Here is a 27,177-nt window from a genome sequence, read left to right as displayed (position 1 = left end):
ACAGAACCGTCTGGTTTGCAAGGGTCCTCTAGATATCATGTAGTCCCACCCCCCTGTCAAGCAGGTTCACCTAGGGCATGTCACACAGGAACACATCCAGGTAGGTTTTGAGTGTCCTGAAAGGGAGACTCCACAACTTCTCTGGGCAGCCAGTTCCAGTGCTCCATCACCTCACAGTAAAGAAATTCTTCCTCATGTTGAGGTGGAACTTCCTATATTTCAGTTTATTTCCATTGCCCCTCACCCTATTGAGGAGTGACAATGACAAAGATGACTGAGAGAGGCCTACTAATAACATCTGCAAGGTCCCTGAACACTTGTGTCGGCATTCCATCAAGGCTCATAGATTTGTGGATGTTGAGCTTGCCTAGATGTTCTCTAGCATGACACTTCTCAACCAAGGGAAGGTCTTCCTTTTTCAAGACTTTGTCTCCTACCTCCAGGGCTTGGGATCCCTGGCCTTAGCAGTAAAGACTGAAGTAAAGAAAGCATTCAGTAACTCTGCCTTCTCTGTATATTTCATCACCAAGGCACTCACCTAATTTAGCAGCAGGGCCACATTTTCCCTAGTTTTCCTTTTGCTGCTGATGTATATGAAAAAGCCCTTCTTGTCCTTGTCATCCCTTGCCAGATTTGATTGCAAGTGGGCCTTGTTGCATACCTACATTCTCTGACTAAAGCCCTATATTCCTACCAAGTGCTCAGTCCCTTTTTCCACATACGGTAAACATCCTTCTTCCCTTTGAGTTTTTCCAGGAGCTCCTTGCTAATCCATGCATGTCTCCTTCCCCTTTGCTTGGTTTTCTATTCTTTGAGATGCAGGAGGAAGTGGGGCCTGAATACTGACCAGCTCTCTTGGGGTCCCTTACCTTCAAGTGCCCAAACCCACGGGATTCTCCCAAGCAGATCTTTGAAGAGAACAATTTTAACTCTCCTAAGCTCCACGGTTGTAATCCTAATTATTGTCCTACTCCTTCCACACAGGATCCTGAACTCCACCATGTTCCAAGACTTCAGCCCAAATCTCAAGTTCTTAACTAAAACCAGAGAGTTAAAAGAGTGGTTTCTGAAGCCAAAAGTCAAGTGAAATGGACCACAGGCACCTTAATGAGTCCAGGGAGCCTGATAGAGGCTACCTGGACAGCCATAGACAGAGAAAGAAATCACAATGAGGGTCTCACGGGATCCTATTTTGATTCTGTGTGAGATATGCCAGGAAGATGCCTGGTTTGTGGCCAGTGACACAGTCTACTGTGATGTTGAGACTCTTTTGTAGGGTTGGAACACTTCAGTTGAGGTGCAATGTTTGCAGTTAATTTACTAAAACAATGGCATCACAAATTCACTCTGGTAATCTACTTATCCATGTCTTTTCTGTATAGACTTAACCAGAGGGAAGATGATCCTCTTTACTGCTTCTTGGACCTGCTGTTCCAGCACTCTCATGTGTCATGAAGAAGTTGCCTGTGGATCAGTGCTAGGTGAATTTCACATAGCAAATTGGCGTCTTTCATTCAAGTCCAATTATGTGGCCACTTACTTTGGCTGTATCCTGAGAACTGCATCAGTATTTGCATGGATGACTGACCACAGTACTGTGGTCAAATGTGAGTTCCTTTATCGTGGACACATCACATCTCCACATGTCTGAAATATTCACATGGGGAAATCAAAGGATATTCTGCCATTCATAAGTGCAAACTTCCTTTCTCAGAAAACATTTCAGCATGAGGCTTTGTTCTACATCTTATAAAAAGGACAACAGATTTTTAAACCACTAGAAGGAAACTAAGGTGCAATAGTCATTGTCTCTTATACACATGCTTCTAGAAAAGACACTGCTTCAGCAAGTACCTGCCAGGAGTTTTATGAATCTTCAGTAATTGTTTCAGACAAAGAAGCACAAGTCTACCACACTATTCTTCTAAAAGTTCATACAAGCCCTGCTGCTCTCACAGTTACTTCACCTAGATGGCAGCAATAAGATAATCAGTTCAGTTGATCATCACATCAGAGCAGACTGGATGTAATTTTATAATTTTAAGATCAATTTGGCGTAACAGAGCCAATAATTATCCCAACTCAAGCAAGCTTTTGGAAAGAAAAAGTTCTCATATGGAAATAAAAATATTCTTCAGCACCTGGATTGATCAAAAATCTTTGCCCTTCATACTCAAAGAAGTCCAGTATCGAGGGTTTAAAATTATTTCTTAACTTTTGTTAGACCTGATTTACTTTGAGCATAAAGACTAAGGAGTAAAAAGGAAAAAGAATTTTCACTTCAGTACATAACAAAAGGATAATCCTAATTTAAAAGCATGCCTTCAAATTCATGAGCCAATCTCATGGATGTGTCAGAAAAAACTTTGAGTCTCAGACTAAGGTAAATGCCTCTCAAAAGGTAACACAACCTTAACGGTCCAAGAAAACAAAACAGAACTAGAAATGCCTTGGCCAACAGTCTGGCTGGCCGAATCCTTTTCTTACACACAAGAGTAAAGTAAAATTTTAAATGATTTGGTCTGCCAAGAGTTTTTATACTTAAACATACAGACTAATACACAAGAAGGGATTTCCCACAACAGAAATGGTAGCAGTTCTCTCCAAGGGTGAATAGAAGAATCATGAATAAAAGACCAGGTGATGCTGACTGGCCATTTAAACACAGAAGACATCCCTGTAGATTATATTTTACAATCTCAACTTCAACATGCACCAAATGGTTTAAAACAATAAAAGTAACTGCACATTTTCTTATGTATTTGAATCACAAAGTAAAGAATGAATCATTACCAAGAAAAAAACATAAGATCTTTTAACAGTTTCTTAATGTGCTTGGTTGGTCTGTACAATAACTTACGATATTACTTATTTATGAACTGTTTTTTTGCCTTTTTAAAACATTATTTAAATACAAATTAATGGAAGTCGATTGTCATATATTTAGAATATCAAATGGTCCCTGATTTCACCATTAACTTAGGCATATGATCAATTTTAAGCTTTTGACCAGACCTGTAATTCGTTGAATTGAAGCCAATTATGAACCAATTATGAGTCCTCTGTAATTATTGCTAGGTTTCTATTGCAGGCAAAAGAAAATATTTCTGATCTGTACAAATATTTGAAGACTATTAAAACTGATGCTTTTGAGGTTTTTTAATTTACTTTTGTAAGATATAAATTGATGGCTTTTCTGCAGCGCTCATCAGCGCAGCATTTGTGCTGTCTGCACAACACCAAGGTGTGGGCAGTGCAACTGCAGAAGGCAACCTGAACATCAGTGGGTGATAAAGTGGAACCAAAAAAACCCCAGCCTCAGATGCGGAACTCTATCTCAAACTTGCTCTATTCCCAGAGCCACTTTCCAACATGACTATGTTCTATTTGTTGGCTTTCCCTTTTTATCTTTATAATTTAATGTGTCTATTACATCGCCAAGAACAAATAGTTAAAGTTTCAGTTGCAGTTATATTCTCACAACACAGTACTTAGCATTTAGGAAATTAAAATCCCAACCAACTAGTGATGGATGGATGGACATCTTTTAACAGTCCGAGTTAAATGTTTCTCAGAATCTCTATTTATTTGAAATAAGACTCTTGGGTGAGCATCTAAGGGAATTTGTATGATGCTTTGTGTTTTATCAATGGCAGATAAATGAGTCAGACTGTTAAGGCTTGCTATTGTACTAATATCTGGAAATACCTAGCAGATACTAATATTTGAAAATACCTATCAGATGGTTTACTAGAACTTTTTGCAACAAATAAAAGGTATATATTACTTTAGCAAACAAAAATATTGCACAGAAGATTAATATACCAATAGCATTGATATGTTGTTTTTCCTCTTCCAACTCAGTGGCATCGATCGTCACCTCTAATACTATCCCATGAGACTTGTGCTGGATCACAGTAGAGTAAAAGTGAAGAAAGAGGGAGCAAGAGGCAGCAGCGATTTCTGCAAAAATGTTAAGAGTTGCTAACCTAATTCTAGCATAAAACTAATAATTCTCCTCCCCCTTCCCCCTAGTTTTTCCCCCAAGCCTACTTATTACCATCTTGTTCTCTTCAAACACTGAATGGAAGTCCTTCTTCCTAGTGAGTTAGACTTCCAGGTTTTCATTCATCAGCACAATGTCTCTGTACCTGATTTTCAGTTTCCGCAGGTAGCAGTTCATATCCCAGCTCAAAAACCTAATCAAGCACATATTCCAACTATATACTATCCCCTGATATGAACCTATGTTTAAACTTGTGAATCATCTACCACTAAAGCTGACCCCTCAACCCACAGCTAACGCCGAGCACGCTGGCAAACCATCCTTTGCTTTACTGTACACAGAAGCATTTGTCCAAAATCACAGTGGCAGTCAGATGAACCAGTGTGATCAAAGCTCAAGAGTCCTGACTTCTCCTTGTGCTTTGTAACTAGTAGACGTTCTCCACTCCAATACATACGGGATGCAATTTCTCCACAAAGTCAATCGGAGTTTGATCATCAGCTTTCATGAGATCAGGAATTGACCCACAATGTTTTATAAAACATCAAAAAGGAATGTATTTATGGCTTTATTATTATCCCTAATAAGGAAATAAGGAGAAAGAGAACACAGTACACGGTCTAGTCTATATGCACATGTGTTACTTGTATTAATATTGATGGGATTTAAAAGTGCATATGGAGAGGATAAGATATATCCCTGTGTTCAGCCACATGCTTAAGGAAGCTCCCCAAATGCTTGTAAATACGATCATGCTTTCTAACATACTATGCATTTATTTGAACAACTTTAAATCTCTAAGCCCTACTTTCCAGTCCATTAAAGCTTCAAATAATTGTTTATTTCCAGTTTAAAGTTACTCTCTTTTTTAGCCATCAGAAGGCTGCCTGTAACCACATTTCCACGATATTCAGGGAATTAGAGAATTGATAATAACTCTCCCACCATCCAACGGGTACCTCCCCAAGAAGAGAAATACTCAAGATGAACTATATTTTAGTGAAGAATTCTTTCCAGAAGATGTTGGGACAGGCCCAAAACATTTAGCTGAAAGGTCTGGAATGCTACTTACACAACAAACATGTGTTCGTGCTGTAGACCTTGGACAACTACATTCCTTCTAGAGGCCAAAGGCCTTGAAAGCTGCTCATTCTTCTGGATAGACTTGTTCTCATTTCCTTTTTGTTTTTAAAGGTTTGAACACAGGACAAGGGTCTGACCCACAAGGCACAAGAGGGTTATTCTGGATTTTCCTGGTGGATGAAGACATAAGGATTCATCCTACAATTTATGATTGATGCAAGTTGCTTTGAAATGAGATAGCTGAAGTATTTATGGAATACCCAAGGTCTGTTAGCAAATGATGTTCATTATGGTCATGCAAGTGATCATTTTACTTGGCTTATCTTTTACTTCCTTTCAGTTAAGACTTGGTAACTGAATATATGAACATTCTTGAATATAGTTTTATCCACTAAAATATGATTGGGATGGTTTACTGGATTAACTGCTTCAGCTAATGTTGTATATAAAAACCAAACCAAAACAATACTCATGGAGACACAGTCATGACATTCATGGTGCCCTTAACACCTTCCATGCAAATGCAGCGCAGAACCAGAAGGCAACTTTATTCAGAGACAGCTGTTAAAAATTACCTTCTTTGCTTACTTGACGTAACCCTTTGGATGCCTAGGTGATATGGCTGTTTAGTTTTTTTTAAATATCATCCAGAACAAAGGTTTATATCATAGTATTATGATTTTGTTTTCTTTCTGATTCTTTTTGACCGTAAACAAGTATTGAGAGCTCAGATTTTTTTACCTTTTAAATCTCAACTTACAATAAAAATCCCAAATCAGACTCTTTCCTATGTAAATAATTCTTACTTTGTAATATAGAAAAATAAAACAAACAGTCATCATCTTTTTAAACTACATCAATGAATAGTGGAGCCAAATCCGGTTTCCCAGCAAGGAATTATTAAAAGACACAAATAGTCCAATGACCACAGGAAATCTTTAAGCACCAAAATGGGGACAAAACTCTCCTGGGGAAAAGACAATATTTCCTACATAGTCATTCATGTCTCCTTGTAATACAATACCGGGGTATTGTTTGTTTGTCTGACTAAGTAGATACATAAAATAAAATTAGGAAAAAATCCTGACTACGAAAACATTTCAAACATTAGATGCAGTCACATGCCACTGCAACTACGTTGTGATGCTTCTTTCTAATTGAAAACCAGCTAGACCTTTGATCATTAATATACACATCATTCTTTCCTCGTTATAATAAAGACCACCAATCTCCAGCAGGATCTTTGACTTCAGGTCACACTGCATCTTGCTGCAATCTTAATATTGGTCATAAAATTTCTCAAAACAATTGGAGAAATACTTTAAAATAGATCCACTTTATAGTCAGCCCCCTCCCCCAAGGAATTCAGTCAAGGAATGTAAACCCAAAGATTTATTTTTCTGGTCAGGTCATGCCTGGGGTAGACTGCTGTGTTACTAAATTCCCTGGTCTGAAATCAAGAGCAAGACAAAATTAACAGGCCTCAATAGGCAAAAACATCCTGAGATAGCACTCCGTGGACCATGACCTGAAGTTACAGCAATAAGCATTATCCCCACCATGAAGATGATTCAGAAAAAGGCACGTGACCCACAGCTTACCTCAACGTAGTCCTTGGCATGGCCCCAGTCTCTCTTAGCATCCAGATTGCCCAGGCTGAAACAATCCAGCTGTCCAAGGTGAATCTTTGCTACCGATCGGCTAATTTTTCGAGTAACGAAGTTAGCCCCTGGAATAGAAATCGAAGGGTATCAGCATAGTGATAGCTACAGATAACTGGCCAAAAGAAACACAAGGTCCATGCAGTCCTCATTCACTGCCCTCACACCACCTAGACCCATGCCATCTTTGATCGTTTGAGTAGGCTAAGAAGCTTCCAGTACAAGTGTCACATTAGCTGCACTTTCACAGCAAACATCTTTCTTTGTGGGACTTCTTAAGCATTCCTAATTTGCCGCTTCAGTATTCAGTGCAGGCAAAAAGCCAAAGAAAATCATCTGGAATGTCAGTTCTTAAACACAAAATGCAAAAGGTTACATAAAGACCGACATCTTAGACCACCCTCAAGTTTGTAGTTACCATTTCTTTTTTCTTTTTAAATTTTTTTTTTTTTTAAGGAATGCATGCACCCAAATAAATGAGTTTATTATGAAAAAAAGAGAGAGAGAGAGACTATCCAAACATTTCATCTTCTCCAAAGGATTTTTATAGTTAAATGCATTCTGCTTTTCCAGCTATTTGGGATTCTTTGTCCCCCAGGTTCAGTGAGCTCATGAAATTATGATTTCAGATTTACAAGTTGAAAGCTGTACACTATTTTATCACATTCCCATGTTTTTTTTCACTGTATTGCTTTGGAAAATGTGTGTTCCCATTTCTGCTCCCTGTAGAGTTGCTTTAAATAATATTTGTTTCTAGTTATTTTCATGTCTTGATTTTTAGATTAAGATGGCTGTGTTCCTAATACGTGGTCAACAGCCTCCTCAAAAACAGAAGGATTTTAATTTAGACCATGAATTCAGGCTAAATAAGCCCAATGGCATTTGCACAGTAATGGGCCACAAAAATTAAAATTACATGCCTTTTTAATAGCTAAAAAAAATATGATTGAGTGGTGACAGATGATACCTCATCCAAATGGAGAGCAGGAAAGTCCTAAGCAGTGCAGCTTGTACATTCAGGGCATATATGTAGGGTTTTCATAATGGACCTCTGCTCTTGAAATATGCATCTCAATATTTTGTTTCCTGTCCAACAAATGACAGGCTACTTCAAAATTATTAAATGTGAAGTGTCCTTTTCTGACTGCTAATTTTTCCTGTAAAATTAAGAGAACTCGGTAACTTTTTGTGTCACTTGACAAAAGTAAAAAAAAAAAAGCACATCATTAAGAACTATGTGGAATGAAGCAAATAAATAATTCAGACCACAGGATTAAGATAGAATTTTAATTTTCTGTCAACTGATGAATTAATTGGAATGCCGGTTATTAGCCATTTAGAACACATCATCAGTTTGCACTTTTTTTAAAGGATTAAAATCATATACTTTCCATATTGCCTGAAAAAGGAAGTTTACAAAATAGCCTGATTTGGAAAATTTCAGAACCAAAATACACCAGGAAGTCTTTTTTATAGCCGTGTTCCTCAAAAATTGGACAAATGAGTCAACTGCCAGATGAAAGTCCAAGCATTTCTCCCAGACTGCGTTCTGCATACTCAAAAGCAGAAATATGATTATCCCAAAGATAAAGCAGTGCAAACCACAGGACCGACACGGTGACTCTGCTGTTACAGTTTCTGAAAGCAAAGTACTGTGGTTCCCCTGTTCCTGGCTCCTCCAGAGCGGAGTTCTGGCTTAACAGAAACCAGTGACAGAGTTTTTCTGGCTTAATCAGACTGGCACTTCTCCAAACATTGTTTCCATTTTTTATGTTATCAGAGTACTTTGAGATCTTCACACAGATTATTACTAATTAATTAAAAATAGATTCAAACTATTATACAAACTCAGGAGGATTAGCTCTGAAACTTCCTCACCTTCTGCACTGAAATAATTTCAGGTAGTCGTATTATTCAGCAAGGAACAGTTGAAGGAGAAGCCTTTTTCTAGGCTAAAGTATAAGGCTTCATCTTCCAGACTGCAACTGAGCAATAAGCAAAGCTGGCCGCTTTCAACGCTACATTCCCATTTGCAGCAAAAGCAGTGAGAGTTCTAGTCATCATCTGCATTAAAACAAGTTTTACTGTCAACCTACACGACTAATGAACATCAGTTTCCATTCTGGAGTACTCACTTCCTCAGCATGAATAAAAGCAGCATATTAGGTTGTGTGCGAGAGAGAGAACTTAAATGCTATCAATATAACTTGAAATATGTGAAAGATATGGCACAAGAAAAAACAGACTTGTCTAACAAAACACAGAAAACACTAGTAACTGCTCTCTTCTTGCAGTCACTGATAACTGGAGAGAAATGATCTTCCAATATCTTCTTAAGTGAAATCATCATATAACTCAAAAGGCTGAAAAGAAGAATTAAAAAGCAGCAGAGTAAAAAATGAAAACATTTATTTTCCAGAAATATTCCAGTAAGGGTTCAACAAAATAATATCAACCGTCTTCTTAGAAGTGCCTCAGCATTAAAGCACTGGAAGAAAACTCTGTTACTTCATTCTGAGAAAAGTTATTAGAATTTTTTTTTTGGTTCAACCAAGGACTGAATGGCACATTTCAGAAGCATTTAAATGATATGGTTCATAAATAACGTTTAAATACCGATTCTCTTCAAACACAGTATCTTAAAATATCCCATTACACTCTATGTTTGATCCCATACCATTAAATGTACATCATAACTAGAATTTAAGCTGATGCCCACTGGAGCTGTACAAAATAGTTAAGGCTATGTCAGCATTTCCATTATAAAGCCCTGTCCTAGGGGTTTGCAATCAGGCTATAAAATCTTGCTTTGGCCTGAAACTTGGCAGACTTAATGTCTCTTTCCTCAGGAATGATTCTATCTAAAGGTCTATGTGGAGTGCTACAGATATCTTTACATAACTGAACACAAAGTACCTTTTGAGACACAGAAATGATTAGCTTCCTTCTTCCTCAGAAGGACATGCTAATGTTGAGCTTACAAGAGTATTTTCCTCCACCAACTGGCCAGTTGGTACCAGTAAAAGAAGCAACAGAGCTGCCAGCAGATTAAAAATCACGTTACCCTTTATGTTGATTTTTAATGGATCAAGATGATGCAGCAGCTAAAATGCCACCAGCTACCATGGATGAATATGGTCCACATTACTATGCTTACTAACATGAGTAACCCACATGGAAATGTATTAGTGGTAATAACAGCAACTAGCTTAGATTGGCAGGGAACAGAGAGTTGAGAGCCCTGCATTTGTCTCTGGGCTTTGTACTGCTTCCTTGGTTCAGAGAGCTTTTATAAAACACCTTTCTTCTCACACCCAGTAGAAATATGGAGTGTTCAAAACTCTACAAATGCATGAAATACTTTGATTTATCTGAACATTCATTCAGTGTGAGGGTGGCACTGTTCTGGGTGGTTGCAACCCTATAGTAACCAAGCCAAGAGTCATTTTTGTTCCCCCAGTAGGACCAAGCACGCTGTGCTGGCTGCCTCCCATGGTTAACCATGCAGCAAGTACATCCCAACTGCAATGGGCCAGATTATGCTCTGGTTTGTGTCACTATTGACAGCACTGGAGTTACTGTACCACAGCAGCAGAGATTTGGCCCGATGTTGCAAAGGATGCTTTGGTGAGTCTGCACATTTCAGCATTTCCAAATAGCCTTGGTTGAGAAGCGCCTGACAAGATTTTACATTTCAAAAGGGGCCTTAAACATGAGTTTTCATGATATTAACAGCTGATTCAGGAACCCTGGACATTAGCTTAGATTTGTTTTCAAAACTCAAGCCCTCCCTCTGAGATCATTAGCATTCTAAGAGGAAACATAAGGTCTGATTTACAAACCCGATTTATCCTAGATACAATTTTAAGCAAGGATTCCTCATCAAGGAGACCTGATCTGTAAAACATATCACTTGTTAGCAAACCACTACAGGAACAACACTACAATAAAAAAGAAATAGCAGAGATATAACGCGACAGCTTTGGCTTTCCAGCCCAGGCCCATCACATGCTGCGCCTCCTGGCTCGGTGTGGAAAACAGCTCACACAGCTCATCTCTCTGAGAAGGATGCTGCCTACATCTGGCAAAGATAGTTTTGAAAGCTGGAAACATCTGTCTTTAACACATATTTAAAAATATTGCATTAGGAAGCACAGTCTCGGTGAATTTGTGGTTCCAAAGCCGGATTCCCCAAGGAAAAAAATAAATCTGGGTCTCTGCATCAGTACCCCCAGAAACCCACCACTGGGGTTTCACCTTTGGTATATCATCAGGAAACAGGCTGTTCGAAGTAGCTGCTTTTCTCTAGAATCTCTGGTGTACAAGAGGCAGTCCAATAGATGAAGTGGCTTTTAAAGCATTGTTATAGCACATATTTTAAAGAACCCTTATTTTCCAGGCTCTCAAAGTTGTCACAAAATTTTGTTGCAGAACTGTGGTCTTAGGAAGCCTACTATCCCTGTATAACACTGGTAGTTTCACGCATAAGAAACCCCATCATTAAACACATGATTCATACAGATTTCATAGAATCATATAATCCTAGTAATCTTATAGGATAGCAGTCAATTTGGTAGAATTTAATAGCAATATTTACGCATCAGCTGAGATGCAATCCTATCACGGTCTATCAAGTTTTCCTAACATCTTTTTCTTAATTTTGCATAAAATATGATGGAAAGGTTTTTGCCTCTAAAGATGCTGGAACAAGAAAAAGAGTGATTGCTTTTGTTTTGGGGTTTTGGTGGTTTTTTTTTTTTTCTTTCTCCAAGTTTCTTCAGTTCTGGCATAGATTCTAGTGGAAGCTTAACCTGTTCAAACACATCGTGTACCCAGTGCTTCTACTAACCCGAAGGAACATATTTCTTTTAACATATATATGTTGTCAATAATACATTTAATGAGATCATTAAAATGTTTTGATTGCCTGAAAATCCACTCTGCTCATAATTTCCATTCTATGAGCTTTTCCATTTTTGTAACAAGGTGAAATTAAAAAACAAAGCAACACCCATTTTTTAGAAGAAAAGAGTCTCCTTTAGCTCAATCAATAACAATTATTCTGAAGTCAATGGAGTTATGTCAGTGTAAACCAGATGAAAAATCAAGTTACAGATCTTTAAATTAACCTCCCATATTTTGGGTTTAAATGGAATTTTCAACTATACCTTGATCAAAACAACTGATACAGTACTGCATTTTGGTAAGACTAGTAAAGTAGCTTTGTAGTGGAAGTTAAACACTCATGCATTTTAACTGCAAATCCGCTCTCAATTTAAAATCAAAAGTTGTTCTTCTCACAACAGTGATTATACAAAATAGAAACATCACTGTGTGGAAACAGTGATCTTCCTAATATCCTGCAAATTTTGCACAGCAAGTACAGCTACATTTGGACTTGCTTGCCAGAAAGTTCACAATCAGATTTTTGCAAAATGAAATATATGTGAAATGAGGGTGATATGATTCATAAGCAACTCATTGTAAAGTCACGCACTGCATTGGAAACATCTTCCTGATCTGAGCAATAAATCATTTTATTTCCTGAAACTTGAGATGCAGTGCTTTAATCCTTACATTTTAATCCTGTATGGCATAGCTGGAAATACTTTCCTTCATCATAATATTTCAAATCTTTGTCCTCTAAAATTTTAAGTGGTTTTCCCAGATTTGTAGTACATTTGCAATGTTTTCCAAACGTTTTCAGTTTACATTCTCTCCACTATTTTCCAATGAACTTGTGAGATCTCTAAACAAGAAAGATAAAGTTACTGATAATGGGCTGGTTTCTAAAGGTTATTCTTCATCAACCCCCTGGGAAATAATCACATAACAATAAAATCCACAGGTCACAGCCTGTAAGCAATGGTCCAATAACATGAGGATGAAATTGTGTCTCCTTATCAAGGGCTCCTCAATTGGCTTTACTTTAAGGTGATTTCAATAAAATGAAGTGGTACCAATTCATTTAAATATAGCTAACGAAGACATTACTTGGCATATCAATTATTTCCTTTTATAATATATTGACACACATTCTGAACTTTCCAATGCCAAAACAAAATGAGCTTAGCCTGCTTGGCCCCATCTTCCATTTGCACTGCAATTACATCCATTCTCAATGGAATTTCCTGGGCAACAGAAAATGTATTACTACCTGTATTTTAAAAATGAGGAGGTTGAGGCCAAAAGGTAAAGGTGTGTAGAGGTAGGAAACATCGGCACCAGGAAGGTGGCACACTGGAGGGGTTGATGCTTTTCAACCCAAGAGCACTTCTGCACTTGATACCCACATGCAGGCTGAGAACATTTGGACAGCTGAGGTCAACAGGAGGTCATATGACCTAGGCACAGAGATTTTTATGATCTGAGGGGAAAATAAGAGTGAAAGACAATCTTGTGAAGAACAACAGATATTGGGAGGGAACACAGAAGGTAGGGAGACTTTTCTTTTTCCCAGTGGGTGGAAAGACAGCACAAAGCTTACCTGAAGGGACAACTACTAAGTCCCGTAAAATAGACGCATGGACCTCTCAACCACCACCAGCAGATGAGAATCCAAGGTGACATTTGTCACAGTGCTGCATGCCATGCTGCCCTGTGATTCAGCACAGCTAACTCTCCACTGGGGATCTGTCATCGGGGCTTTAAACTCTTCCCAACTGTTTTGCATACAAACAGATATGGGTTCCCAGTGAACAATGACAGTGATTTCTATGACTACACAGCAGAATTTCTCTAAAGTGACTGGGAAAAAATGAGACCTAATTAGCAGACAAACCTGCATGTGTCTTGTGTAACAAAAAGTTATTAGTTTTTACTTTCAAAATCCCCTTATTCAGGACTAATTAAGCCCCAGATCTATTATATGGGTTTGTTAGAAGGGAAGAGTGACATACCAGCAATAACTGCTGTGCAAAAAGTGCTATTTTGGTATATTTCCTCCATAAAATTTTTCTTAAATTAAAATATTTTCCCCTCAGGAACTGTACACTGAACAGGAAAAGGTGAGGCATCAAAGTTTCTTAAAAGGAAAAACCAAACATTAATACTGAAAACAATATGTAAAAGTGTTATTCCTGTTCCCAAGTTTATGCTGTTAATGACACTTACATAAACAGAGCAATGTTTTGCTTACAGAAAACTTAACCTTTTGCTCCAAACTATTCACTTTGATTTCTTAATCACAGTTCATATACACTAAATTTTAAAACAAAGGTAAATGTCTTTAGCCACTCTGATTTGTTAACACTCATTTAACCCGTGTTTTTTAAATTGTACAACTAATGTTATTGAATTAATCCTCTCATTTAAGCTGTCACAGAATTAGACAAGCCCTTGCATGTATGAGCTGTGGGTAAGCATGAGTGTGCTTGCCCATCAGCAGACTCTTTACAATATTTAAGCATGTGTAAACAATTGGAGTTAAGTACATGCTTCACTAAATTGGTCCTACAATAGCTAGAAATGTATGCAATCGAATGCACAAAATGGAAATATCATGCAGTCTAAGGCACCTTACACAAAAAGTTGATTTTAACTTGTTAAATAACTATCAAAGTTCAGCCATTTGTGTCCTAAAATTTAACACCATGCTCTCCTCTTCTGTCTTTCCCCTCCTCCACCCTCTCAGCAACCAGTAGCACATCAAAAAAGGTGCTGTTTGATGGTTCAAGCTGAGACATTCAGCCTTTACCCTAGCACTCCCTTGAGATGAAGCAGGCAAGGCTTTTAATCTTACCTGGTGACACATGACTGACTAATACAGTTTCTTGGACCTTCTGACCTCTGAGAGACTAAGTCTTGTTGGTCTCTCAGCCTCTCCAGGTGGCTGGGACATCAGCTTGTGGTGGGTTACTGTATAAGCAAAGTCTTGCATGGGTCTCTATGTCTTTCAGTGCACCCACATTAGTGCTAACTTTGTGTGTGCAGTTTTGGGTATAAAATGTGTCATTTCACTTCAAGTCAGGGGTAAAAAGAGCTTTCATTTACTTCTACCAAAGGGAAAAGAGACTGTAATAAGAGCTAGCCCTGAAGCCAATCACAGTGGTATACAACGTTGCTGAGTCAGCGTTGATGTATTTTCTTGGAGAGAGAAAAATGTCCTGGCTACAGCCAAATGACTTATTTGAAACTTCACCTCCCACACAAACTAATGAGTGATCCTAGATGGGTTTGACAGACAGTATTAACTCAAGATGTTCCTAATTCCATATACCCCCACACACACACCCTTTTGAGTTTTGTTGCTCAACTGTTTTTCCCTTAGGACTTCCTTCTGGCTAGCTTTGAGACAGTGGTAGTCCTCAAGACACCCTTTAGGAAGCACTCAATACAGCATTTGCCAGACGTGTTTCAGTTTTCATAACCCAACCTTTGCTACAGGAGTCTTGGAGCCACCAAGAGGGGGTCCCAAAACAACATTGAACTGTATTTTCTAGTACTTGAACAAGGCCCATAAACCATGAGGCACTACATTTCCTTCCATCTTCTGTGCTATGAATAATTAAACTCTCAGGATGTGATGAGAAGTATGTCTCTGACACCAGTGATGATCCCAACAATTCAGAGCAACAAATCAGTTGCAATGGCCTGCACCAGGACAAATTCTTCCAGCTTCAGATACTCCTTCAGACTTGCAACAGACTAATCAAACCAATACATGGCTCTGACTGAAAAGTGGGGAAAAAAAATAATAAAATCTTCACAGTGTGTGCTGATGCTGGCGTGTGACCACAGGTATGAGATCAGTTCATGGCACTTTCATCCAACACAGTCTGTCCCCAGTTCCCCAGCTCTTTTGCTCCACAATGACAAATGGGGCTGCAGAGCATGGAACAGGACACTGGAAGTCATTATCTTGGACAAAACCAAAGCAACACCCCTCAAAGACAGTATTTTACCAACATACCCCCTTGAAACAAGCTTCAGAGTAATTACATGGAGAGGAAAATTTCCCAACCCTGAGTTTAAGAAGAGAATAGGAGGGAAAGGCAGAGACAACCTGACAATACACTAGGAGGAGTGCAAGCCAACGAAGCCAGCATGTTCCTTCTGCTTCTGAAAGCCTTGGACATCTTGGCCTAGCTGCGTTGACCTCCTGTGTTCACTGAGCCAATAAAAACATTATTGCACCTAGTTGTAGTTACTGCCAGTTGCCTAAACTTCCCGTAAAAAGTTATGTCCTTATTTCAGAGTGATCACTCTTGGGGGACCCTGAAGTTAAGCAAGGGTGCTATGGCTTCCACACCCAAACCTCGAACTGGAAATGCCATCAGGCAGATCAGCAGCTCTCCCACAGGCAGAAATGATACGTAAGGAGGTTGCATAAATGCTGTTGCTGAGAGTGAACCCCCACTCTGGGACAAAGCCTGGGCATGTTGCTAATTTTCACTTTAAAATGAAAAAGGCACAGAGGCAAAGTAACAGACATCATATTTACTAAGAAAATCACTTGAACACAGGAAAACAGTATAATTATAGCTGCTTTTTGAAATGCACATACATTTCAATGAATATTCCCCTTTTTCTAAGGCTGCCACTGAAATCAAATCCCTTTCTTGCATTCTTTCCACGTGGGAATAATGTTTTTCTAATGTAATTAATACTTAAAATAAATATGCTGCTATAAACTCAGAAAACTCAGTTTTCTGTAAAGATAAATTGACAGTTTCCCTGAAGTCAGATTACTTGAGTTTACAAAGAAGAATCCAAACTTAAATATGCAACCATTAAGCTGTCCAATTGTCACAAAATTTTGCTTAAGAAAATACAAAAAACCCCCCACATTTGGAAAGTGATTAAATGGCCAAAACCTAGAGTGTCTAGATAAAATGTCCATTTACCACTGTTCAACTTGTCATGCTCACTACCGTTTTAATATCAGTATTTTTAAGAAGACGTCTTCCTTTGTGGACTCCTGAAATTCATTGTTATCCTGTTTTTGTGATATTTCCCATTTAAGTTAGTATATACTTCCTCTAGGAACAGAAGAGGCAGTCAGATCACCTGCTGTTCTGAGGTGCCTACAATACTTGAGCACAATGGGGTGAAACCAGGACAGAAAGCTAGCCCATTTCTGAATTTCCTGGCTTTGTATTTTCAGTGAAACCTTTCACATAATTTTGGTATCCCCACAGGTAGCCATGCATGCTCTTAGAAACACACACACGCACATACACATTCTCTGTACATGGTCAGTAAGAAAGCTGTGAGTTCTAGCATGAAAAGTTTGGATTACGTGTACTGGTGTAATAGGATTGCTCCCTGTGCTGAAGATAAACTTGGCCTGAGAGCTGAGATTACTGTCTTGTGAGAAATTAAGTGGGCAGGGGTCCTGAAGCTAAGGAAAGATAAAGAACTGCAGAAATAGAAATGATGGACTCACACAGTTCAGCCTGACTGATGGTGCTGTGGAAAAATGAATACCCTGGCTACTTGTGCAACTTCTGAAAAGGTGCTTAGAAAGTGACTGAAATCAACTCATTCAGTCCCTGCTGCATATTCCTCTGTATGCTTGACTACCAAGCACTCAGATTCAAACAGATGGGGAGTCTTATTCTGAACATCAACCAATCCATCAATTAATGCAGACATATTTTTCTTCATGCTTTAGTTTCTCACTGAAAAATGGTGATAAAATGCCAACTTTTTACAGGAATTTGAGAACATGAAGTACCTTTATATTTGTGAAACAATAAGAAAGATGTACTCTGGAAGAGTCAAAATGGGATGAAATCATTCTCTGGTCAAGGCTTGAAGGTGGCCTTGAAAAAGAGCACAAAATTCATCTGCTGTCAAAGAACTTTCTTGCCCTCTGACCCCAGAGACTGCACATCCAGTCCTTTGGGTGAGGATTCCCCACCCTGTGGAAGTAATAAGGAAGAGAGAGCCTGAGGGAGGTGGTGGAACCCAAACAAAGGGCAAAGAAGGGCTTTATCAGAAGAAATAGGCATGAGATTGGGTTAAGTTTGCAGAGGCACCCTTTGTTCAGTCGTTACACAACTTTTGAGCTAATCAGGTTTGCAGTGTTCCTTCCTCCACCTGCCCCCCTCCCCTCACCCCCCACCCCCACCCCCCCCCGCCCCAGTTTTTAGGACATATTTACATTTACCTCATCTCTTATGCCCACTCCAATGTTTTTGGATGGTGAGGATGACTCTAATTTCCATGGTGGGAGAGTGCAGCCTCCTTAAATTGCCTGCTGCAGCCTAGAACCCGCTTCCAAACCTGGCCAAAACCTAGCTTTAAATACTTTCCCAATGCACATTGAGGAGCTCATCTCTCAAAGGGAGGTTTTTATCAAGGGGCTTGAGGAGCAGGCAGGGAAATCACTGGAATTTAACCCTGAACCCCATGTGAACCCAGGGATTGGGACTGCATATTTTCCACCGTCCTGCCATCTGCTGCTTCACTGCACATGGTAATCTTTGGCAACCCCACTGAGAGCTGCCTGGGCTATGGCTCTGTTCAGACAGGGTGTAGAAAGAAAAGACACTGAGAATGTCATGGCTGGCTGACCAGACTGCTGAGATCAGAGAGATTATGCCTCATTTGCTCACCAAGCCCTGCCAAAAGCAACACCATTTAACTGCAGGTACTCAAAACCCAACCCGCATGTTTAAAGGAATTCTAGGCTTAAAAAGAGGGCCATTCATAATGTGCATTTGTTGGGGATACTGTAGCTACCACCTTTTGGCAATTATTCATGAGAGTTTTAAAAAGAAATTTTACAGTGCCCAGCGTCGCAGGTACAAGCGATATCTGGCAGAAAGTACCATACCTGATTTACAGGACGTACAGACCTGGAACATGACTCAAGGCAGGAATAACCAAAAGGGACCTAATAGCCCAGCAGAGATAAACAGAGAAAAAAAACCCCACCCACCCAGCCTAGGTGTTATTTTAAAGCAGCTACACTCCGTTTATCTCCTGCCTGTGAAATGCTGCACAGTATGGGAGTGTGAGGGTTTGGTACTTATATGCATAACCCTCATATGTCATCTCATGACAAGGGACCTCCCTTGAGCCGGAGCCAATTCTACATTTGTTCCCCAGAGCACCCCCACGGGCTCTGGCTGCAGCAGGCGAAGAATCGGTTCTCAAACTCTGGCTGCCTCTGACCGCACTCTTTTGGACAAGGGCCCCAACCAACCCCTTTGGTGATCAAGTGCTAAAGGTTTACCTATGGGGGATGTTTTCTAAGGGTGTTAGAACTGCAAGAAAGTAACTGTAGGCTACAGAGTTACTGTAGGATTTGGAATCAAATCACGCTGACATGAACTGCCTGTTATTAAAATATCTCCTTCATCCTCTCTGCTTCTGCCAAAAGTCCTAGAAATTAAGATATAGTTGTGTATGTGACTACAACAACATCCTGCCCTATTTCTTCATTCAAATACTGATCTTGGAAGTGGCGGTGCCTTCTCTCATAGCTGCTTGGGCAAACAAAGGCACTTCAGTAAGATAAGCTTCTCCAGGGCTGCAGAACTGTGGTTGGCACATGTCAGGGCTGACAAATGTTCTTCTAATTGCAAAGGGGCACTATGAAACTGCCCTCGGACATGGAATAGACAGTCGCTGTCACCCTTTCTCCTTCCCTGCTGCTCTACTGCCTCCACTCTGTCTGCCTCACAGGGAGACTGGAAAAGAGACAGAAAAAGCCATGTTAAGAGACGGGGAACAGGCATCTTTTTCCTAGCTCCAGCTGTGTTGGAGCCAACATGCTCTGTTGTTTTGATGATTCCAGGACCCTCGCATCTCATTTCATCCCTGTTTGACAGAAGGGCACGGCAGAGGTGGGAATGGCCTGCAGACTTACAGAGGGAGCTTCTGAAGTCCTTAAGCCATCCCCTCCTAGAAAACGCCTTTCTCTCTCAGAGACATTGACCCTAACCTCTCTTTCATAGGTTCTGCACCCAGGTAACCCTTGAGGCTGGCAAGGGAGTTTTGCTAGTACTGAGATTTGTAAACAAAAGGCAACGCAGAACCAACATATTAAAAGGCAAAGAGATCAAACATGCTTTCCACAGCATTTTTCTTTTGGTATGAATGCATAGCTTGGAAAGAGTATGTTTGAAGCTGCCCATTAACATTCTCAGTTTAAACTGCTTCTCTGCCACTAAGCTGCACTGAATCAGAGCTCCCCACTCCCGGTCTCCTTGACTCATAACCTCAGTGACAGCCACGAAGCCAGGCAGAGCCACTTCATAAAATGTACTAAATGAACCAACTTTTAATAACAACAAAGACTGGCAGGTAGCCATGTTAGAGGAGGAAAGACCTAGTAGGAATGTCCTGCAGCATAAAAGTCTCTGTTGTTCTCATTACTGCAAAGGAAGAAAATCTCTTTAAATGCTTTTGATTCAAATGATAATTTGACAGAAAGAACGGACAAGACAAATGGATGTAAAACAAGGCAATTGGATTTCCTACTGCTGCAATATCTTACTTGGCTCCCATGACACAATTTCTCTGTTATTCTGCCTTGCCATGGTAAAGTAAACTTACAGGCTACCCAGAAAACAGATGAGTGTAATCAGTCCTTTATAAATTATATCCCTTCACTCAAGGAAAGCAAATAACTTTGCCAGCTCTATAATAACTGTTTCTAATACTTCGTTTATTCTTTAAATTGTTTATAAAACACTTCAAGAGAGGTCAAGACGAGAGGGCAACAATAATTGGAGATTAAGGAGACTCTCTAAGTATTTTGCGCCTGTGAGTAAACACTTTGGCAATTGTTATGATACGAGATAGATCTACCAAAAAAAAAATCAGCTTATTTATGATTTTCTTGAACATACATGTTATTTTATCTGAGAGAGTCCTCATCTTTTCTGCAGCTATTTCAATTCATATTTAAGCAGCACAGAGATGCCTGATGTCATGTGATGGGCAAATAACAATAGTTTTAACCTGGTCACCTAAGGAAGAAACCCAAAGGAACAATGAACTGATGGTAACTGATCTTCTTGTGAAGTTTTCTCCAAGTATCTTGAGGAAGCAGGGATTTTTCTGCTTGGAGACAGATATGGGCAAAGAGTCAGGAAAAGGGCAGAACTGAGCCTGAAGGAGAGAGATGTGAATTTACATGCAGGACTGGTGTCTTTGGGTGGGGTTTCAAAGAGAACTTTCAAACAAAAGGAGGTGATCATGTCCTTTTGCAGTCCCTGTGGCTTGGTTCAGCCTACTCTGGTTTTTGTTCATCTAATGTCCATACACAGCGGTAGCAGTGGTCACAGCACTGTTCTGGAAGAGGGAACTGTATAAACTGCAATGTCATCTTTTGAGCTGAAGAGTGTCACAGTTATACAGATGCTTAATGAAGTCAAACTACAACACATCAAGCCCAGTCAACATCACCCACACTTTGGAGGTACATAAGGATAAAATTCCATTAAATCTTTAAGCCCTCAACCCAGTGGTCTCTTTTAAAAAAGTCAAAATGTAGCACATCAGAAAAAAACACCTCTTAGTCATATATTTCTGTATAGCCCAGAAGAGGTTCCTAAAGAAATCACTCATGCCCTCTAACATCTCACCTGCCAGTTGAAAAGAAAACCTAAACTAAGTTACTGAAAAAGAAAACCCAGTCAAATTCTGAGTAATTATACAGAAATAACAAACTTAAACCTGACAAAAATATTTGCTGAGGGATTTAAAAGTAGCCAGCACTATAGACATATCATCTTACTAAAATGAAGTTAAATTCTTAAGTTATTCTCAAGAGTTTAAGTGGAATTCAGTATATACTATTTTATTCAGCACAAAGTACACTCTTTACCTGTTTTATATGATAAGGTTATAAAAATACAGGTTCAAGATTCAGGTTGTGTATAGTTTCGTTACAACCCTCCCCTCTTTTTTTTTAATACCCATATTTCCTTGATCTTCTTGGGGCTCAATGTCATGTGGATCTAGACACAAACACAAGCTCTCTGCTTTAATACCTAATCAATACAGATTATTCTCACAATTTCTTCTAATCCCAGTAAGATCTTTCTCCTTGAACCCACATACTCCTTGGCACTACATGTTAGTCAAACACTGCAGCACTCACAGTGCACTCGTCAGCCAGGGATACACTACAACCAAATAAAGCAGCTTCCCAAGCAAAGTGAAGTGCACAATGTACCTAAGCAGCATTAAATTATGAAAAAGCTGGTGTTTGGTTGCTGTTTTTCTCTCCAGAGTGAACTGATTATTTTTTTTTTAATAGGAACTGAACCACAAGTGTTCCCTGAACCAAAGCCTTTGTTGAACCTAATCCATAAATGAGATAAAAAGAAAATACTTGATTATTGGATCAGAATAACTGTTTAACAGAGCATTTCCTAGAGGAAGTTCCCATGCCACATAACTTTGCGTACACAAACTTGTGTATTTTTCAGTTTGAACTGATTCAGAAATACCAAGGCAAGTAAATTATTGATCTGACCAACCTGAACTGACTTAAGACAGAGTCAAATTAAAATCAGATCTGAACCAAACCATTTACTGGTTCAATTTTTTTTTTTAAATTATTGGTATTTTTCAAGCATCACAAGCCCATGTTCTTGTACTACAGGAAACATACTTTTTCTTTCATTTAAAAAAATTAATTATATTAAACTTAGCAGTTTTGCCCAGAAACAGCACTTTAGACTAAGAAGGAAATGAGTCTATGTGACCATTTCCAGGTACCTACAACCTACATTATTACATAGTTGACTTAGTTCAGCTTTTAGAAGTAGGGAATTATCAGGTCATCTTAAAATTATTAACATTTTACCTCTGGCTTGAAAGCCTTCTGAAAAGTGCTCACCTTTTCAATACAGTAGCCTTACAGTGCTTTGACAACTATGAATTATCTTGTCAGTAAACAGAAGGTTTGAAAATCTGATCAAGGTAACTGAGCTAATACTCACTTACCATTAATAAGTTTCTTTTAAAACTCAATAGAACCAAACTTAGAGTCAGAGCCTGTAAGCATCAAGATGCCTCTGTAAGCAGTTGTAAGACTATGGCTATAACATTTTCTGCAATATTTCTGCAATAAAAGGCAGACATATTCAAAAAGAAGTTACTGCATTGTGTGGCTGGGTAAGGTTTTCTTTCCAGATAGGCAACAGAATAATCAAAGGCATTTCCCTTAACGTTCTAATTTTATATCTCTCAGTACTCTAGAGGAAAAGTGTGTTTTAAAAAGTGTTAAATCCTTCAGTTTTTTTTTAAAAAAATTCAATACCAAGTCTTTTATGTTAAATAGTAAATTACCTGGTTTAAACCAGGAGAAACAACTTTTGGTTTGAATGAGCCCTCATTTTGATTTATTCTACTTTTAGAGCTAATCTTACTAAGCATGCTAATTCTTTCATCAGACTTTCATGTACAGGCAGCTACTCTTCAAGGATCATCCACATACCCCCACACATGCATAATTTTGGAAAAAATGAATGAACATTCCTTCATGACTCTGTGGGTTTCTTCATGGGTGTTGATGCCTGGTTATCACTGTCTATAAATGTGACGGCAAACCAGATGATATCACCACACCACCAAACCCACAAGGAACCTGTAGAACCGAAGTGACAGGAGGCACTTAACTAACTTGCTAAGTAGACCAAAGTTGCGCAATAACTGCAACACACTACTGAACTCAAACCCAGAATTGCTTCATCCCATGATTTCAAAACAAAGAGCTGATTTTTCCTTTAAGTGCAGTTTAAGGTTACAATCCTTTTCTTAAGACAAGCATCCCTATGAGACACACATAAAAATGTAATAGTGACCTGTTATTTATCGGTTACTTCTCTTTTCTATTTTGGCAGTAGAGCTTGGATTCACCAGCCCAATAAAACCTGTTGCCAGTTCTTTAGTAACAGCAGCACTTTCAGAAACAGGCAGCAAAGATAGCATTTGCTAGTGATGTTACATGAAATCAGACTTTCAAGTTCCCAGCCTGGGTTACTGCTACGCCAATCTTCTTCTGTTTACCTAAAATATTACATGGTCTGTGGGGACCATTAAATATGTTAAAAGTATAAAAATGTATATGTGCTACACTTCTTTTTGTGTGAAACTCAGTTTTAAAGCAAAATGCCTTTGTACCACATGCTCTGTTTAGTAATAAACAAATTCATTCAGAGTAGTAGCATCCTGACCTGATGATGCAAACAAAACACAAGCTAGCTGGTGTCCATTGCATATGACAACACGCATCAACGAGAACATTAGAACTGTGTTATAAAGCACAGTATCTGAAGCTTGAGGAGTATTGCACATAGAAACCATGAACTAGAGCACAGCAAAGACTTTGATGCTGCACTGTGCTAAACTGAAGGCACAGACACTCTCCTGTAATGTAGGAACACCGGCATTGGTATGAGGACATGCTAAATATAAAGGAGATCCATGTAGCCACTTTCTAGCCCAAGCTCATATACTTTTCCACCAAAAGTCAGATGATTCAAATTACTACCTTGAAATCACAGTGTATCTGTACAGGTTACGTCCCAGGACACACAGCAGCACACCATTCTGCTACTCAGAAAAGGAGAAGCACCTACACTCCCTAGATTTAGACCTTACTGAGGGCAGAATTTTGTCCATAACATCTGATTGACTACCACAATAGATCATGACAGCAAATCTCAGTAGTAGCACCAGTCTATCCTATTTACCTGTTATAGATGGGACAGAACACTTCTGCTGCCTCCTACTTTCCCTACAAAATACCTACAGGATATCAAAAGTCATTGGAAGGATATGAGAAAGGAAAGTCCCATTCCTGCTGAAAAACACATGTTAAAATTAGTAATTATTGGCCCAAATGGATTTCAAATGACAGATGCGTGCAGTATTTCTGTGAGCAAACATCAAGGAAAAAAGCAACATTTGCAAACTCAAATACCTGGCACAGTCACTGGATTGGCTTTGATCAAGATTCAGTGGTACTGCAGCATAAATGCTTAAAATGAAATTTATCACTGGTACCATTCCTAATCAACAGAGTGCTCTAGATCAGGGATAATTTTTTATTTACTCAGTTTTCAATAATTACACAAATTTTTGGAAGTTAAAGGGCTATTCCTGATCTTCAAAAGTGCACAATGTCTTCATTTATCTTCAAGAAGCAGAATAATAGTAAGAAAAGATTTTGGTTTCAGTTGGGGTTCTTTTCTTTTACAGTCTGCAGCAAATAGAAACTCAGTGTAACTGAGTGTACATAGCATACCAGGCAATGTAACTATCCCTAACACATGCCCACCAATGACTCAGAATGTGGGCATGAGGTGGGGCTGAGAAAGGTGTCAGCAAGAAAGCACAAAGAAGATTTATAACTTAAAAGCAACCATTTCATAAATTTAAAAAAAGAAATGCAAAATAAAATGTTTCTGTGTGCTACTGATGTTTTTCTCATCTCATCAGGATTTCTTTTAAATCCAAAATGAGCCCTGAATTTTCCAGATTCACACTGCCTAGAGTTGGGACTACTATAGGAATTTATTTTAAAGTTTCTGGCAAGTATCCTCAGTCCACCTATTGGTGGATATTGATGCAATGAATAAACACCTTAAATCTCTCTTTAATTAAGGTTTTTAATATAAATGAGGAAAAAAAGGATGTAAATTGGAGGTCTGAGTTGCTTTGGTGGACAATTATTTTACTACTTGTAAAACCATTCCCATTTACTGTCGTCAAATCAAACATTTGCCATCAAAAATAAAAATCCATTCCTGCCGCATTCCTGCCACATTTCTGTAGCAGCAGTTCTGAAACTCATGTCCTAGGGCAAAAATTAAGAGAAAGTATAGAAAACATGATACTGTATTCTCTCTGTTGGCTTGGTTTTCCCATACCAAAGAGCAACCCTGGAGGGTTTCATGGGAAACTTGCTGACTGTGACCCACAACTTCTTGTGTTAACAGCTATCATTCTATAGAGGAGAGATACAATGCAGATCAAAATACGTAACTGATATTGTAACATCTAAATAGCATGTGGTATCAGGTTTAATTACAATAAATACTTGTAAATTCTTTGAGAACACTAGTGCTTTTGGACTATGCTTTCATTTGCCAACTAGTGCCTTACATTTAAGTAGAACATAAGATGAAATTTTAACTATGAAAGGCAAATCCTTGGAAAATATTTTAGAATGGTTGGCAAGGTGTGCACTAGCAACAGTGAGGGAAACACATATTAGTGATAGTATATGCTGTCCTAAGTCCTTGTAACAGAGGTTAGAGTCTGCTCCAAAAAATACTTGCAGTTAGATGAATACTGACATAAATCAGCAGTCCAACTCACTGTTGAGATTTTCAGTTATTTCAAAATTTCACAGGTTATATTTATAAACATAAAGCCTTCATGCACTCCTAAAAAGTACGTAATGTATGTTAATGGTCTGAAATCAAACTACCTATACATGCAATGTTTGTCTGTGCATTTTGTGGTTTTGTTTTGTATTTTTAAACACATTTTTCTGGGGGAACTTCCAGTAAAGATTTACTGCAATCAAAGTGGAAAAAAAAATTAAACCAAGCTCTGACCAAATGCACTAACCTTCTCTCTGACCTCAGATAAAGTAGCTTACCTTCCTGTGACACTGCTATAAAATCCCACTCTATGATGAATCTTATCAGAGGTGACATCTGATTACATTGCATTTCTCATTTATTTGTTTTTAATGAATTCTGAAGACTTTATTGAGGAATAATGAGTTGACATTTCCTTCTGCAGTATTTTTGAACCACTAATGTTGTAACTGTTTTACTGTGAATTAGAGTCTCTACTGCTCAGCTTCCCATATCTTAGATGACTGAGTGGGTTAATTTCAAATGACTTTCTCAGAACAACGTGCACTTTTAAGGGTTCTACTTATAATTTTTTTTTTTTTCATTTTGCTAGACAAAGTAAGTAGAGTTCTAATGAGAGGGAACTGTCAAATTCTGGAAGACTTATTTTAAGGAAAACATTGTGCACACTGCTGAGAAAACATTGCAGATACTCAGATAGGCCTGGTAAGTGTGGCAGTCACTGTATACATACAAGCTGTGTGTATGAACCTGCTTTTAAGCTTCTGCACCTTGTAGATGATGCCCCAAATTTGAAGGTTGCTGAATAAGGCCTGCAGAGTCTCATGTACTCAGTAACAGCTCTGCAGTGATGCCCAGCAGTCTGGAGATGAACTGCAATCAATTGCTATAGGTCATCACTTCATACTCTCAGGTGAACACTGGCATCATGTTGTATTACATCACTTATGTTGCGTTACATACTAGAGAAAGCAGAATGACACTAGTGTATTGCACAAAAAATTATATATGCAAGAGAATTTATGTAAAAAATCATATTAAGACACAAGTCTAGAAGTTTAGAATATAATTAGTATGATAACAACTAATAAAATACTAAACATTCTTTACTTATATCAACAATATA

The 27,177-nt window shown here is 38.7% G+C and overlaps 1 protein-coding gene across 1 annotated transcript in view; it reads right to left on the bottom strand.

Moving 5' to 3' along the window:
• GMDS (GDP-mannose 4,6-dehydratase) overlaps positions 1–27,177 on the bottom strand; it is a 428,530-nt gene that overhangs the window by 222,606 nt on the left and 178,747 nt on the right. Inside the window, exon 7 of the mRNA XM_084260584.1 lies at positions 6,691–6,818. Within this exon, the coding sequence (XP_084116710.1) occupies positions 6,691–6,818 (128 nt within the window). The remainder of the gene's footprint in view (positions 1–6,690; positions 6,819–27,177) is intronic.

The sequence above is a fragment of the Gallinula chloropus genome, assembly GCF_964237585.1.
Source record: "Gallinula chloropus genome assembly, chromosome: 2".
NCBI lineage: Eukaryota > Metazoa > Chordata > Aves > Gruiformes > Rallidae > Gallinula > Gallinula chloropus.
The sequence above is the reverse complement of the archived record's forward strand: the minus strand, read 5'-3'. Positions and strand labels throughout refer to the sequence as shown.